Source organism: Microcebus murinus, chromosome 2 (genome assembly GCF_040939455.1).
Source record: "Microcebus murinus isolate Inina chromosome 2, M.murinus_Inina_mat1.0, whole genome shotgun sequence".
NCBI lineage: Eukaryota > Metazoa > Chordata > Mammalia > Primates > Cheirogaleidae > Microcebus > Microcebus murinus.
Genome location: NC_134105.1, coordinates 104,552,091 through 104,568,944, shown reverse-complemented (window position 1 = coordinate 104,568,944; position 16,854 = coordinate 104,552,091). Strand labels below are relative to the sequence as shown.

The 16,854-nt window shown below is 51.8% G+C and overlaps 1 protein-coding gene across 2 annotated transcripts in view; it reads right to left on the bottom strand.

Moving 5' to 3' along the window:
• Positions 1–1,194: 1,194 nt before the first annotated feature.
• LOC105873130 (ammonium transporter Rh type B) overlaps positions 1,195–16,854 on the bottom strand; it is a 41,112-nt gene continuing 25,452 nt past the window's right edge. The window contains exons 1-10 of one of the 2 annotated variants that reach the window (XM_012767736.2): positions 16,604–16,842; positions 8,476–8,662; positions 7,835–7,985; positions 7,607–7,754; positions 4,773–4,939; positions 4,334–4,471; positions 4,074–4,207; positions 2,896–3,017; positions 1,803–1,876; positions 1,195–1,644 (exon numbers count right to left, since the gene is read on the bottom strand). In XM_012767736.2, coding sequence (XP_012623190.1) covers positions 1,576–1,644; positions 1,803–1,876; positions 2,896–3,017; positions 4,074–4,207; positions 4,334–4,471; positions 4,773–4,939; positions 7,607–7,754; positions 7,835–7,985; positions 8,476–8,662; positions 16,604–16,790 — 1,377 coding nt within the window. In that variant the 5' untranslated portion in view covers positions 16,791–16,842 and the 3' untranslated portion in view covers positions 1,195–1,575. Of the gene's footprint in view, positions 1,645–1,802; positions 1,877–2,895; positions 3,018–4,073; positions 4,208–4,333; positions 4,472–4,772; positions 4,940–7,606; positions 7,755–7,834; positions 7,986–8,475; positions 8,663–16,603; positions 16,843–16,854 lie in introns of those variants that run through there. The other variant, XM_076000239.1, reaches the window with a different exon arrangement.

Genomic DNA, 16,854 nt, shown 5'->3' with positions numbered 1-16,854 from the left:
AAGGCCTGCCAGTGACTGGGAACCTTTTTGCAATCTCAGCAGTCATCCAGTCTCCTCTCAGCATGCCTACTCCAGCCAGCAAAGGGCAGGAGGCTGTGGAGGAAGGAGGGGAGCTGCAAGGACAGAAACATAGGTGGGCCCTGTGAGCAGGATGGCTCCATAGAGGGCTCTCCTTGCTCCTCCCCTTCTCCTTCCCTCTGTGCTTGGCCTCTTGACCCACCAAGCTCAGCCCCTCCAGCTGTGATGAGGACAGAGCCCCGATGGGGTCACCTTTTGCCCTTGTCCCAGGGATATGCCCCAGGAACCCCACCATTTTGCCTCCTTGGGCTCCTAGGTCTGAATAGTCTTGGTCTGGGGCTGAGATGTTTGCAGTCATGCTCAACTCCTGCCAGAAGCCTGGGGTAAGGGCAGGAGTGGCCAAAGGGGGCTCCAGTCCACTGGAGGGATGGATTCTCTGCTGGAGGAGAGACCTGAAACCCCCAGCATCCTCATGACATGTAGTGGGCGGTAGAAGCTCAGAAAAGACTTGTGACATGAATGCGTGAGGACCAGAGCTGAAGCAGACAGGAGTGGGGTTAGGCTGTTGGAAAGACTTCCATGTTTGGCAGAGGACCGAGGAGGGGCATGGAGGCTGCATCTTCCTTTGCTGGGTCTGGAGCGCCCTCTAGTGGTCTAATGACTTCAGGCCAACAGAGGGCAGGTGTCTTCCTCCTCTGCCACAGCCCCAGTCCACACAATGAATGCCCTTCCTGTTCCCTACTCCTCAGTCTTGGGACAGGGACATACAGTGGAACCTAGGTGATGGATGGCTGCTTCCAGCTTCTGAGAGTTGGTGGCAAACTCATGTCCCTCTTAGGCATAAGAGGGACATACTTCTTCCTACTCTGCCCAGAGGCTACCCCAGGGAGGGTCAGAGTAGCAGCACTTCTGGAATAGGAGAACTCTCCAGCAGCCCAGGCTGTCCTATAACAAATACAGGTTTTCTGAGAGAGAATAAGTTCCCTGTCCCCGGAGACAGGCAAGCCCAGGCTGGGCACTCACCTAGTAGGACATGGCATCCTAGAGTTCCACGGACCCAGGGAGGCAGGATTTGTCACTACTAAAGTCCTTTCCTGCCTTGAGGTTTTAACATTGCGAGTTAGAAGGAAAGAGGAACTTCCCATGCTCCCAGGGCACAAATAAAAGGAGTCAGAGTCCTTAGTGACAGTGGCATTTATTACCCTCAAAGAGCCAGGCCTGGCTTGGGCTTCACTATGACCGTGTGATGCTAGGTCAGTGGATCAGTGGTCACTTAGGTGCCTCACCTTGGCCCTTTCTACCCACACGTGCAGGCTGGTGCGGCAGTGGGTGGGGCGCTCATGAGGTTCTCCCCCCAAGTTATAGCCCCCTCCAAGTATATAGCATCTCCCAGCCTTCTATCGTCCCTCTCCTGGGGAGACTCTGCCTACGGAAGGAGGCTGCTTCTAGCTCATGAATCCTTTCTTGCAACAGGAGAAACGGGAGCTAGAAAAGGACTTCCCAACAGTGGCCAATCATCTTCTAGCAGGAGCACATCCTCTGGGGGCGGGCAGCAGGTTAGGCCTGAGTGTCGGGTTCCTCCACCCGAAGAGGCTCCTGGGCTGTATCCTCATGCTCCCCAGGCACCTGGAAGGCAGGAGGGGGTGGCGGGGGTAAAGGGGCAGCTCCAGGGGGGTGCACCCTAGAGGAGGAGCAGGCAAAGAAGGAAGAAGGCAGGTTGGGCCACAGGAGGAGAGGCAGGGAAGGGAGGGTCAGAGGGTGTGAGGGCTGCAGCTGTGCCTCACCTCCCAGTAAACCTGGTCCTCGTAGCACTGGGAGTCTGAGGGGTAGTCCAGGCAGGGCAGCTTCAGCAGCAGCCCTGGTGTTGGTAGGGGAAGGAGGATATGTGAGGCTTCTCCTCTTCTACTGTGGGGATATTTCTACCCACACTACAGGGCACAGAGGGGCTGGGATGCATGAGGTCAACATGGTGCCTGGTGCAGGCAAAACCCAGCTGTATTTGTTGAGCACCTACTATGTCCCAGGCCCTGTGCCAACAGCTTGCCCAGCACTGCCTTCCTGAGAAATCACAGCAACCCTGCAAGGTGAGTATTATTCCTGTATTACAGACAAAGAAACCAAGACTCAGAAAGTTAAATAATTTGCTCAAGTTTGTACTGTCAGTAATAGACCAAATCATGATTCCGTCATGAACCACAGCTGTTGAGCATTCTGTGGCCTCTCACATAGGAGGGGCACAGAAAATGTTTATTGAATAAATAAATTACTAAGTGAATGAATGAATCGAACCTGGTTAGAGAAGGAAAACCTGGATGAAAGCAGGAGGGTAGGGATGCTGAATCAGTTTTTATTTTGAAGGTCAAAAAGAATAAGGCCAAACTTGAGGAAGGACTGCGTGACCAGGGGCCCGGGGACAGTCTGCCTCCGTGGAAGCTTTCTGTGCTCTGGTCTAGTGGTGAGCGAGGCAGCCCCCTTCCTGGCCTGCCCCGGTGGGGGATAGCGCAGCCTGCCCGGGTTAGGCCTCAGCCTGAGGCTGGGCTGCCCTCTAGTGGGTAGAGGAAGCAGCACAAGGGAGCCACAGATTGGAAAGAGAGGGTCTCACTCAGCTCCTAGCAGCTCCCCAGCCTCCCTTGGCACCTAGAAGGAACAGGCACCCACCTGCACCTCCCCACTGGAAGGAGGTTACCCCTGAACCCACAACCCAACCCCTCACCTGGTACAATGTAGGTGCTCAATAAATACCTGTGAGTGAATGAATCAGTATGGGGCATAGGATCCAATGGTCTGTCCTCCAGAGATTCCCCCTCCTCTGTCTTCTCCCCTCCCTGGAGCTCCTGCCAGCCAGCCCCCGACCAACAGCCATCCAAGGTCACTCACCTCCAAGGCCCCCGCCCACAGAGGCAAACATCAGTGTGACAAACAGCCCAAAGAGCTGGTGCATGGCCTGTGACGTGGCACTGCGCTGGCCCTCAGCTATGAGTGGAAACACATTCTCCAGGCTGCAGGGAGACCAGATTGCGGAGACCCGGAGACCCGGGGTGGGGGAGCAGGGATGGAGCACAGGGCCAGGGCTGGTCATTGCACCAGCACTCGCACAAGTGGACATGAAGCAGCCTAAAGTGCCTCAAGGGAGGCTGAGTCTCACCTCCAGGCCTTTGCTCAAGCCAGGCCCACAGCCTGGAACACCCTCTCACCCCTGTATGCCAGTGGACACACGCACACCTTTCAAGACTCAGTTTGAGGGTTGCTTTTGCCCACCCATTCCTCTGAGCTCTGTTATGCAAAAATAGATCTGTAGGGTCATCATCTGTAACTGACCCTGTAGTAACTCTTTTTTTTTTTTTTCACGGCTGCCACCCCGACGCGTCTCGCCGGTACTGCAGCACCGTGCGCGCCACGGCCTCGGCCTCGCCCATCTCGGCGGCCAGCGCGGGGTCCATGGCGCGGGGCGCGGGCGCGGGAGGTGCGCGGTGGCGGCGGCGGTGCGGGGTTCCCTATAGTAACTCTTAACACTCGTTTTTTTTGTTGTTGTTTTTTTTTTGAGACAGAGTCTCACTTTGTTGCCCAGGCTAGAGAGAGTGCCGTAGTGTCAGCCTAGCTCACAGCAACCTCAAACTCCTGGGCCCAAGCAATCCTGCTGCCTCAGCCTCCCAAGTAGCTGGAACTACAGGCATGTGCCACCATGCCTGGCTCATTTTATTTATATATATATATTAGCTCTTGCTCAGGCTGGTTTCGAACTCCTGACCTCAAGCAATCCGCCCACCTCGGCCTCCCAGAGTGCTAGGATTACAGGCATGAGCCACCGTGCCCAATCACACTTAACACTCTTGAAATCATTTGTTCAATGACCTTCTACTGCACTTGACTGACCAGAGGGCAGTCCCTGGGTTGATCTTGTTCACTCCAGTTCTTTGGCTCTCAGAACGTGGATGAATAAATGAATGAAAATACACACTGCTACACACTGCTTTTTTTGTTGGCCCACGGAGAAGGAGAGTGAGAGGGGTCATTCCAAAGGCTAATGACTGCAGTGTGGGTTGGGAGAAACTCACCCATCTCCGTAAGCTTCATGGGTGGCCAGTCCAGCCACAAGGACCCCCAGAAGGGCCCCTAGGATCCCTGGCATCCCATGGAGGTTGTGGACACCACATGTGTCTTGGACTTTGAATTTTGATTCAAGGATGGGCTGGAGGAAAGGAAAGATGATGAGTCCCCTGTGCCCCCTCCCACCCCACCCTAGGCCTATTGGAGAGGTGGGAGGAAAGGTCCTGAAGCCTCCGTGTTCTGCCCAGGGCCCGAGAGGCATCTATACCGTGAAGAACTTGTACCCCAGTGTGGAGACAGTCCCAGCCAAGAAGCCAGCTGCCAGAGCCCCAAAGGGTGTCAGCATCATTTCGCTTGATGTCCCCACCACAACCCCTCCGGCCAGTGCTGCATTCTGGATGTGGACCTAAGGGAACAGGGGACAGCAAGGCATTGGTGGCCCTTTCAGATCGTCACTCCCCAACACACAGCCCAACCCCATCCAACCACAGCAACACCTACTACTTCTGGAAGTCCCCTTGCAATCTAACCTCTAACTGTCCTATCATGTCATCTCCTCCCACTCTGACCCCACCACCACTAGTACAGGTGGAGCCCCATGCCTGTGCCCTTACCTGCTCCCCTGGAGGATCTTCCTTGCAGGGTCTCAGGGCTCTCCTCCCCCTCCCAGGCCATCCCTCTGCCTCTCCCAACCCTCCCCCTGATACCATGTCGAGCCGCCCGTCCCTGCTGACGAGGGCTGACAGGGCGAAGGTGCTGAGGGTGCTGGCGGTCAGGGAGTAGTACGTGTTGAGGGCCGTCCGATGCTGCCCGTCCCCCAGCGCCGTGGGAGCAGAATTGAAGCTGGGCCAGAAGATCCACAGGAAGATGGTCCCTAAGTGGTAGGCGGGCAGAGTGAGAGGGAGTGAGGGGCTACCCCACAAGATATGAGCTGTGTAACTGCAGACAAGTTACCTGTTCCCGGGTGCCTCAGTTTCCTCATCTATAAAGTGGAATTGATAATAATACCACTTCATAAAGTGAGGATTAAGGGAGGCAATGATTAAATGCCTAGTCCACAGCCCAGCAGGTGCTAAATGCTGACAAATGGCAGCTATGAAGGGCACTGGCACAGAGTGTTGAGAAAAGAGAGGGGAAAAAGCAAAGGCCACTGCATGTCAGGCACCATGCTGGGTACTTGATATATTATGTATCAGGAAAACAATGTGTTTTATAACCTCAACCGCCTCCTAGAAAGGGTGGACCCTGCCGTGTTCGGGAGAGGCCTCTGTTTGCTGAGCACCAGAGCCTCAGCTGGGCTGGCTGGGCCTGCATGTTTTCAGGTAAGAATTGGGAGTTCATATACCCTGCCTGCCTGTGTGAGGTTCCCAGGTCAGTCCTGGAGGGAGAGGAAGAAGGAGCCAAATGACAGGTGAGGGAAAAGGCTAGGGACCCTGTAGAGTACGCCAGCAAGGTGAGAGGCTTGGGGACCACTCCTTAGTCCTGAGTGGTTCATGGGGTAGGTGTGATTTCTCCCTGCAACCCCAGTCTTTTTTTTTTTTTTTTTTTTTGAGACAGAGTCTCACTCTGTTGCCTAGGCTAGAGTACTGTGGCATCAGCCTAGCTCACAGCAACCTCAAACTCCTGGGCTCAAGCGATCCTACTGCCTCAGCCTCCCAAGTAGCTAGGACTACAGGCACTCACCACCACACCCAACTAATTTTTCTATTTTTAGTAGAGATGGGGGTCTCGCTCTTGCTCAGGCTGGTCTCAAACTCCTGACCTCAAACGATCCTCCCGCCTCAGCCTCCCAGAGTGCTAGGATTACAGTCATGAGCCACCGTGCCCGGCCAACCCCACAGTCTTCAGTGAGCTCTACCACACACGCATATGTGTCTTCTAGGTGGAGAGTTTGTGGGAAACTCAAGGAAGGCTATGTGAAGTACACACGAAAAAACAGGAGGTGGCAGGCAGAGATTTGAGAATGTAGATCTCCAGGCAATACATGGATATCTCGGTGAAGCCTTTGGACTTCAAAGCAAACTCATCTGGTCTCAAAGGGCAAGGAGGCCTCAGCTGACCTAGGGTTACTTGTGCTCTAGTTCACAACAAACCCAGAGGTGGGTGAGAAATACAAAACCAGCCTCTTTTTTCAAATATAAGAATAGGCACTTCAGTCCCTATTCAAGACCTTCTATGAGAAAGTAAAATACGGATTTCCTTTCCTACCTGACGTTTGTGAAGGTAGGGAGAGGAGCCAAGGCCAAGGTGGAGGTGCATGCTTAGAAGAAACAAGTGATGGTGACGGGGCTCCTAGCTCAGGCCCTACTGCTTTTTTTTTTTTTTTTTTTTTTGAGACAGAGTCTCGCTTTGTTGTCCAGGCTAGAGTGAGTGCCGTGGCGTCAGCCTAGCTCACAGCAACCTCAAACTCCTGGGCTCGAGCGATCCTTCTGCCTCAGCCTCCCGAGTAGCTGGGACTACAGGCATGTGCCACCATGCCCGGCTAATTTTTTTATATATATATATCAGTTGGCCAATTAACTTCTTTCTATTCTAGAGACGGGGTCTCGCTCTTGCTCAGGGTGGTTTTGAACTCCTGACCTTGAGCAATCCGCCCGCCTCGGCCTCCCAAGAGCTAGGATTACAGGCGTGAGCCACCGCGCCCGGCTACTACTGCTTTTTTTTTTTTTTTTTTTTTGAGACAGAGTCTCGCTTTGTTGCCCAGGCTAGAGTGAGTGCTGAGGCGTCAGCCTAGCTCACAGCAACCTCAAACTCCTGGGCTCAAGTGATCCTACTGCCTCAGCCTCCCGAGTAGCTGGGACTACAGGGATGCACCACCATGCCCGGCTAATTTTTTGTATATATATTAGTTGTCCAATTAATTTCTTTCTATTTATAGTAGAGACAGAGTCTCGCTCTTGCTCAGGCTGGTTTCGAACTCCTGACCTTGAGCAATCCGCCCGCCTCTGCCTCCCAGAGTGCTAGGATTACAGGCGTGAGCCACCGCACCTGGCCCCTACTGCTTTGCAAAGTGACCCAAGACCCACACCCCAACGCCCGTGCCTGAGAGTGCAGGGGCTTCCTGGGGAATTGCCTGGGAGGAAGTGTCCTCAGGAGGTGAAAGGCAGGCAGAGGTCATCTGTTTGCTGGGAACCAAACATGCAAAAGCCTGGAGGCAAGGGGTGGGCAGAAGCTGGGTCTGGCTGGAGCCCAGAGTGAGGGGACGGTGGGTGAGGAGGAGAGGGAGGGCGGCCAAGACCTGCTCAAGCCAGTGTGCTAGGCAAGAGGAGGCTGGTTTCTATCATGTGGGTGATGGGTGCTGGGGAAGGTTTTAAACCTAGATTGAAGTGGATTTAGAAAGGCCTCTGGGAATGAATGTGGGACATGCGTGTACCCCAGGGCTGAGTTCTAAGAGCCTGTCTTGAAAGGGTTGGGACTGAGGAGCATGGATCCCAGGCTCTCACAGCAGAATCCAGTGGGAAGGGAGTGCCCAGCCAGAACCCCGAGGCCTCAGAGGAATCTAGAACCAGCCCCCACGCTACCCCACCTCAGCAGGCCTTACCGATCATGGCGAAGAGGTCCGAGTGGTAGACAGAGCCCTGGCGGTGCTTGCTCTTCTCCAGCCGGGGCCTGTAGAGGACCCGAGAGAGGACCAGCCCGAAGTAGGCACCAAATGTGTGGATAGTCATGGAGCCGCCTGCATCCCGCACCTGTGGGGTGGAACGGAGCTGGACAGCAGCCCTGGGACTGGCACTGACCACCCCACACTCAGCCCTGCCCAGACTCTTACCCCCAGGAGACTGAGAAGCACAAACTCGTTGACACCGAACAGCACCACCTCCAGCAGGGCCATGAGCAGCAGCTGTGCGGGCCCAGTCTTGCCCAGGATGGCACCAAAGGAGATGAGCACGGCCCCAGCACAGAAGTCAGCGTTGATCATGCTGGGGGATGGGGCAGGGAGGGGGGAAGGGTGGCTTCTGGGCTTCTGCCAGGCATGAATTGGGGGCAGCCCGAGCGGGGGAGGGGGAGGGAGATCTGGAGAGGAGGCAAGGAGCTCCAGGCTCTGCCCTGGGAGTCGGAAGGGATCACCTGGCCCTTTTGCAGATTAGGAAACCGAGTCTCAGGGAGTTTCTGTGACTTGACTGACAAAGCCCATAGTAGGTGGAAGAACCAGAACTTGAGCCAAGAGCTCCTGGAAACATTGCCCTTCCTATTAGGCTATCTAGCCTCATAGCTCTTGGGTAACAGGGGCCCTAAAGGATAAAAGGGTGGGGCTGAGTGTGTGGGTCAAGGATGGGAGAAATCAGCCAATGGGAACAGGCAGGGTACCTAGAGAAATCAATGAGTGAGTCAAAAACATGGCTCAGGATGCAGACTTTTGGGGGCCTCCCAAGTGGGCCTGGGGGAACCAGGGAGGCTGCTGCCACCCACCTCTCCACACCAACATGGATGTGGCCACCATGGAAGGCATGGAGAAAGCCCTGAACCAGTGTGGACCACTGCAGGGCAAAGGCGGCCAGGAAGAAGGTGAAGCCCACGCTGCTGAAGCCATATCGTTGTAGGAAGGCCATGAGGAAGCCGAAGCCCACGAAGATCATGACATGCACATCCTGGAAGCCTGTGGTGGGCAGGGGTGCATGGGGGCATTCAGGGGCTGCTCTGGCCACAACCTATAATCAGCCACCCTGCCAGTGTCCCCAGCTCTCACCAGCTAGGGCTGCCTTGACCCAACCCTATAAAATTCCCCAGGCATGGCAGGGCCTCCCAGCCTTGAGCCAGCCAGCTTGGATCAGTGGCACCCAGACCATCCCTGCTGTCCCCATGCTGGAGTAAGGGAGTAGAGTTACTGGTTACTCATTTGCTCATTCTCTGCCTCACTCATGTGCCCCATCCCCGGGTCTCTTACAACTGAGTGGCTGAAAATGCAACTTATGCTCTTTTTGCTGCCGTCCCCGCCCCTCCATGCTCAGAGTTCTCTTCCCTACAGGCTTCTTTTCAACTTTTCCTTTCTGCTGGAAAGTCCTTCTTTTTTTTTTTTTTTTGAGACAAAGTCTCACTGTGTTGCCCAGGCTAGAGTGCCATGGCATCAGCTTAGCTCACAGTAACCTCAAACTCCTGGGCTCAAGCAATCCTCCTGTCTCAGCCTTCCGAGTAGCTGCGACTACAGGCATGCGCCACCATGCCCGGCTAATTTTTTCTATATATATTTTTAGTTGGTCAATTAATTTATTTCCACTTTTAGTAGAGACGGGGTCTTGCTCTTGCTCAGTCAGGCTGGTCTCGAACTCCTGAGCTCAAACGATCCACTCACCTCGGCCTCCCAGAGTGCTAGGATTACAGGTGTGAGCCACCAGGCCTGTCCCGGAAAGTCCTTCTTGATGTCTAACCTCAACACCTCATAATTTAGAGTCCATACCTCTTTGAGGATTTTCATATTTTAAAAAATAACTTAGGTAATAAGTTATTTTTAGGAAATAGATTTAAATTGTTAACAGAGATGACCTCAGAGAAAAGAAATTGAAAGAATGGGGCAGGGCTGCTATGCTGCACTACTTCAATAACAATGACGCCCCCTGGAGTTGTACAGTATGGTGACTCTGGGAAGGAGAATTTTACTTTTTAGTTTGTTTCTTTCCATGGTTCAAATATTTAGCTTTGTAGAGGAATCACCTAAATTTTTTTAAAGACTCAGTGAAGTTTATGAGCAGGAAGATTTGGGGCCTTTTCTGTTTGCTTTCTATTCTATAAAAAGCTAAGCCAATAAAAATAACATATAGTAATGCTGAAAATGAGATAAATAATTGCTTTAGTTTGTTCTGTAACAGCTCTCCTCCCCATCTCTTGTAAATAGGGTTTGAAACAACCCATTCTGACATTCAGCCAGTCCCTCTGGTCCTATCTCCTTTGTCTTAAGCCTATGTATGTAGCAATGCCATGCTATAATTTTGGGTTCAATCTCAAGAAACACTAGAGGCCGGGCGCGGTGGCTCATGTCTGTAATCCTAGCACTCTGGTAGGCTGAGGCGGGAGGATCGCTCAAAGTCAGGAGTTCAAAACCAGCCTGAGCAAGAACGAGACCCAGTCTCTACTATAAATAGAAAGAAATTAATTGGCCAACTAAAAATATATAGAAAAAATTAGCCGGGCATGGTGGCGCATGCCTGTAGTCCCAGCTACTCGGGAGGCTGAGGCAGCAGGATTGCTTGAGCCCAGGAGTTTGAGGTTGCTGTGAACTAGGCTGATGCCATGGCACTCTAGCCCTGGCAACGGAGTGAGACTCTGTCTCAAAAAAAAAAAAAAAAAAAAAAAAGAAACACTAGAGAAAGAATTTCATGAGTGCTGTGCTGTCATCGCATTTGTTGAAAATTTGTTATTGAGAAACAGGGCCCATCATTACCCTAAATTCCAGCTTAGGGCTCCACATGAGAAATTTCTCTTGGAACTTAGTACTAGGAAATGTCACTCCTCCTGGAGGAACCCGTCTATTTTCCATATTCATGTGACAGATGTGTGGAGCACCCGTGGACCAGGCTGTGGGAATGTGGCTGTCATCAAGGCAGTCACAGTCTCTGCTCTCACAGAGCATGGAAGACAGACATCGAAGAATCAGAGAATCGCATGCGTGAGGCTTCCTTGGTTCTGATGAGAACAACATAACTGTTCATATTTCCCTCTTTTCTTGGCTTCCTGGAAGCTCAGAGTGACACTGAAATATCAACTGTAACAACCATCGGCCCTTATGGAGTTCATTATTTGTGTCTCCTTCTCTGCTTTTCTTATATACATGTTTTTGTTGCAAATGACCTCAAATTTCTTGTAGAAAAAGGTAGATAATTTTTAAAAACATCATGGTCACCTTTTTTGTTTAATCTGAAGAGGCATCAACAAGTCAGATAATTATTATTGAACTTTGGAATGCAATCAATAACTGAAACACACTTTTATGCTTCTTTGTGCCATATATTTGGGCAAATAGGAAATGATTTTGCAAGCCCCTGGCAGAGGGCGGGGTGTGTGCTGAAATTAGAGATCTGCAGCTCAGCTGCCAGCCCCCATTGCTGAGGGTCATGAGGGTCTAGAGGCCCACTGGCCACACCCAATGTCCCCAACCCTGCTTCCCTAGATCCACCCACTCCCTAGATCACCCAGATCTTAAAACCCAATAGTAACAGATGAATGGAGAAAGAAAATGTGGAATATAGACACAAGGGAGTACTATTCAGGCATGAAAAAGAATGAAAGTTGTCATTTGTGGCAATGTGGATGGAATTGGAGAACATGGTGTTAAGTGAAATAAGCCAAGAATGGAAAGTTAAACACTGCATGATCTCACTCATATGTGGAAGCCGAAAAAAAAATTCATCTCATGGAAGTAAAAAGTAGATTAGAGTTTGAAACCAGCCTGAGCAAGAGTGAGACCCCGTCTCTACTATAAATAGAAAGAAATTAATTGGCCAACTGATATATATAGAAAAAATTAGCTGGGCATGGTGGCACATGCCTGTAGTCCCAGCTACTCGGGAGGCTGAGGCAGAAGGATTGCTTGAGCCCAGGAGTTTGAGGTTGCTGTGAGCTAGGCTGATGCCACGGCACTCACTCTAGCCTGGGCAACAAAGCAAGATTGTCTCAAAAAAAAAAAAAAAAAAAGGTAGATTAGAGGATTCTAGAGGCTGAGAAGAATGGGGGAAAGGAGGATAGGCAGAGATTTGTTAAAGGATACAAAATCACAGCTAGATAGGAGGAATAAGTTCTAGTGTTCTATACCACTGCAGGATGACTATAGTTAACAATAATGTATTAGTTTCAAATAGATAGGAGGATGTTGAATGTTCTCAACAGAAAGAAATGACAAACATTTGAGATAGTTGGGGAGAATATCCCCAACAGAAAGGGAGAGGCATCACTTAAAACTCAGTTTAGCCGGGCATGGTGGCCCATGCCTGTAGTCCCAGCTAGTCAGGAGGCTGAGGCAGGAGGATCGTTTGAGCCCAGGAATTTGAGGTCGCTGTGAGCTAGGCTGACGGACGGCACTCTAGCTCAGGCAACAGAGTGAGACTCTGTCTCAAAAAAAAAAATAAAAACAAGAACAAAACTCAGCCTGCATCCTGATTTCTTTTAGGTCTTACTACCTGACTTCTTTTCTCCTTGTACAAGCGGTAAAGAGAATCCATGTCTATTCTTGTGCTCAAGGACAGCAAGATAACAAAGTACACTGGGTCGAAGGGCTCCTGTCCATTACATGCCAAAACCACTCTAAAGCTTGTCTTAAATGCAGTAATCTTTACATCTCCCACTAGGTTTGTTTGGAATCAAAACTCAATCCTTTGCCCTTTCAAGTGGAGTCTAAACATCAAGAAATCTCCTTCCTTGGGGAACATTCCACACAGAGAGATTCCCCTTGGGCTCTGATGAGTTAGGGGCTATTCCGGCTAGAGGCAGGGGATGGATAAGATGACCTCTCAACATTCCTTTTAGAGGGTCCCTATGGGGCGGGAAAGAGCCTATTGCCCACCCTGTCCCACCCCCACCAGACCCATGCACGTTTTTTTTTTGTTTTTTTTTTTGAGACAGAGTCTCACTCTGTTGCCCAGGCTAGAGTGAGTGCCATGGTGTCAGCCTAGCTCACAGCAACCTCAAACTCCTGGGCTCAAGCAATCCTCCTGCCTCAGCCTCCTGAGTAGCTGGGACTACAGGCATGCGCCACCATGTCTGGCTAATTTTTTCTCTATATATTAGTTGTCCAATTAATTTCTTTCTATTTATAGTAGAGACAGGGTCTCACTCTTGCTCAGGCTGGTTTTGAACTCCTGACCTCAAGCAATCCGCCCGCTTCAGCCTCCTAGAGTGCTAGGATTACAGGCGTGAGCCACTGTGCCCGGCCTAATTTCTTTCTATTTATAGTAGAGATGGGGTCTCACTCTTGCTCAGGCTGATTTTGAACTTCTGACCTCGAGCAATCTGCCCACCTCAGCCTCCCAGAGTGGTAGGATTACAAGCATGAGCCACTGCGCCCCGCCCCCATTCACCTTTGATTGGAGAGAAGATGCAGCCCTCTAAAGCAGGGGTCCTCAAACTTTTTAAACAGGGGGCCAGTTCACTGTCCCTCAGACCACTGGAGGGCTGTTGGAGAGTGTGGCGCACATTCCACACATGTGCACTGTGGGCCCGGGAACAGTCGGTTGCTAAGCAGGACAGGCAGCTGCGGCAAAAACACCCTGCGGGCCAGATAAATGTCCTCGGCGGGCAGCATGTGGCCTCTGGCCTGTAGTTTGAGGACACCTGCTCTAAAGCCACCTATTACCCACCCTCCTCTCCTTACAGCCTCTCCCCAACCTTGCTAGATGACTCCTGGACAAGACAAGATTATGGGACAAGGCAGCAGTTAGATCTGGGGCTTTAGCATCTGACAGAATTGAATCTAAACGCCAGGTCTCCTGACCCCTTCTGACCCAATGACCTTGGAGAAGCCACTTAACTTCTCTGAGCCTGGATTCCTCATCTGTAGGATGTGGATATAAAGATATTAATATGAGGGCCGGGCGTGGTGGCTCACGCTTGTAATCCTAGCACTCTGGGAGGCTGAGGCAGGAGGATTGCTTGAGCTCAGGAGTTTGAGACTAGCCTGAGCAAGAGCAAGACCCCATCTCTACTATAAATAGAAAGAAATTAGCCAAACAACTAAAAATAGAAAAAATTAGCTGGGCACAGTGGCGTGTGCCTGTAGTCCCAGCTATCCAGGAGGCTGAGGCAGGAGGATCGCTTGAGCCCAAGAGTTTGAGGTTGCTGTGAGCTAGGCTTACGCCATGGCACTCTAGCCTAGGCAAGAGAGTGAGAATGTCTCAAAAAAAAAAAAAAAATATATATATATATATAGGCGGGGCGCGGTGGCTCACGCCTGTAATCCTAGCTCTCTGGGAGGCCAAGGCGGGTGGATTGCTCGAGGTTGGGAGTTCGAAACCAGCCTGAGCAAGAGCGAGACCCAGTCTCTACTATAAATAGAAAGAAACTAATTGGCCAACTAATATATATAGAAAAAATTAGCCGGGCATGGTGGCTCATGCCTGTAGTCCCAGCTACTTGGGAGGCTGAGACAGAAGGATCGCTTGAGCCCAGGAGTTTGAGGTTGCTGTGAGCTAGGCTGACGCATGGCACTCACTCTAGCCTAGGCAACAAAGCGAGACTCTGTCTAAAAAAAAAAAAAAAAAATATATATATATATATATATATATATTAACATGAGGAGCAAGGAGAAGGGAGGGGGACCTGGGGAGGCCATCATCCCCAACCCCCACCCACCACACCCACCCCTAGGACAGTGGGGCTGCACTCTCCTGGAAGAAGTCACAAGCCACTCTCATCTGGGTCACATCCCCCAAGGCCCCCTCTTCCAAGAAGAGTCTGAGTCCATCTATCCTAAATCTCCTCCCTACAAGACCTGTCCACATTTTTTCTTAGAACACTTTCTCATGTTTGTATCCATGCCCCTTGTAGCCCTGGCTCCTTTCCCCTTTTCTTTATTTTTCATCGCTTGCCTCAGGGCTATAGAGGCTTATAATGTAAGGAAAAGGCCGCAGATGGAGAATGAAGAGACCTGGTTCTAGCTTGGCTCTTGCTGCGTGACGTTGGGTGGGTCACATGACCTCTCTGGTTCTCCCTCCATACCTGAGAGGGTTAGAGTAGATAGGCTCTGCGGGCCCTTCCTGTAAACAGACAGACCCTCAGAGCAGCCACGCCCTTAGCATTGGCCAGTCCCTGAGCTCAACAACAGCCACAGAACTCCCTTTCATCTCCCGAATCAAAGGCCAGTGGCTACACCTCCCTCTGGCCCTGACCCCTTCCCCTGGACAAAGGGACAGGTAAGGACCCGGCTCATCAAAGCCCCAGGCTCTAGGGACCTCACACCCCCCTCCTCCCCTAACTTTCTCCACAGCAGGGTCAAAGTCCACAGGGATGGAAACCTAGGGCAGACAAAGAGGTAGGAATCCCGCCACTTACAACCCTCTTACTGCAATCCAGGGTGAAAGCTGCATATCTGAGGAGAGCCCACCACTGCAGGAGACGGGGGCGAGAAGTTGGACTCCAGGTAGGACTTTGTAACAAGCAGGGCTTTGAGGCCCTAAGTGAAGCCCATGGGAGAAGCAAGTGGAGGGTTCATGACAAGCATCCAGGTCAGACCCCTGGACAAGAGCTACTTCTTTCAGCCTCTTGACTGTTCCCTCTCAACTCCCTACCCCTCCAGACAAATGAATGAGCCCCTGCCATCCCAGCCCTGTGGCTCTGAGTTTGATCCCAGCTTCCATGGCTCATCTTTTCTAGCCAGGGCTGGGGATAAAATATGGGGAGGGAGGAACCATAGCCCCTTCTGCCTAGGATGGCCAGGGGAACTGGCGGTTCATGCCCAAGTCCAAGTTTTCACCTCACCCTCTATATCCTCGGTATTGTGAGCTTCCTTTTCTTGGGTCTGGGAGAGGGCAAGGTGAAGACAGCCTGCCATCAGCTCTGCATGTAGAAAGTAGGCTAATAACAGCCTGGGATTTTTTTTTTTTTCCACTAGAGACTAACACTCCAGGCCTTGTTTGAATGTATAGCCTTCAAACTGAGGCATCCTTTTTTCTATTGCTGAGATGGAGAAAACTAATGCTCAAAAGTATTTGTGGTGAATTGTGGGAGGTCAGGTGTTCTGGGTTCCAGCTGCCTAGGGCCTAAGTTACAAGACAGGGCCCACAACCTTGAAGGAGAGGTTCTGTTCTCATGGTGGGGGGAGGCAGCAGAAGGAGAGGAAGGTTAACTGTCTCCCTCTTGAACCTTGTCAGCAGCAGGTGACTCCTGGAGCAAGAAGTTTAAGGTGCCTGAGTCCTAGTTCCAGCTCTACCACTTACGTAATGGGTGATCATGAACAAGTCACAACCCCTCTGAGACTCAGCTTCCTCCTCTGTGAAATGGGCTAATGACCCTGCCATGCTTTCTGTCAGGTCTAGCGGCTGCTGCTCTGTGGTTAGCTGGTAGGTAGTTGCATCATTTTCTCTCTGATTTTGGAGGACGGGGGAAGAAATGTCTGACCTCGCCCAGTCTTGGCTGCCTACAGGTGTGAGTGCTTCATACCTAACAGCTGCCATTGCTGCCTTTAGCAGCCCCTCCACCTGTGGTCAGCGTGGATCTCCCCCCCTCCCCCAGGAAAGGCAAGTCCAGTTAGGCCAACTGGGAGGTGGGACAAGGGAGTGGTTAACGTCGGGTCTTCAGATCTGGGTTTGAATCCCAGCTTCCTCACTTCTGACTGTGTGACCCTGAATCAGCCACTTAACCTTTCTGAGCCTCAGTTTCCCCATCTTTGTCTATCTCATAGACTAAATGAAATAATGTATGGGCCACCCTTAGCATTGTACCTGGGATAGGGCAGACACTAGTGAAGGGGTTTCGTTTTAAATCCGGGGCCCCTTCACTTCAGAGTGAGAGGGTTGCCCACCTAGACCCAGGCAGATCCGGGCACCCAGGTGCCCGCTCCCAAGACCCCAGAGAGCCTGAGGTCTTCGCTTCCCACACGCCCTCACCCCGCACTCACTTGGGTAGCGAAAGTAAAATTCATTGGCCGCGTGGCTGTGGTTGCCCCAGTGCCAGAGGGCAGCGTCGGTTTCGTGGTTGTAGCGGACAAAGACGGCAAAGAGGATGGCGGTGGCGCCCTGGAAGAAGAGGCACAGCAGGGGCAGCAGCAGCCGCCGGCCTGCGGCGCGGCGGGGAGACCCAGCCATGGGACAGGGACGGCGGGTTGCCGGCTCCCTGGGCTCCAGGCTCCTGCTGACAGTCCCGGCTGCC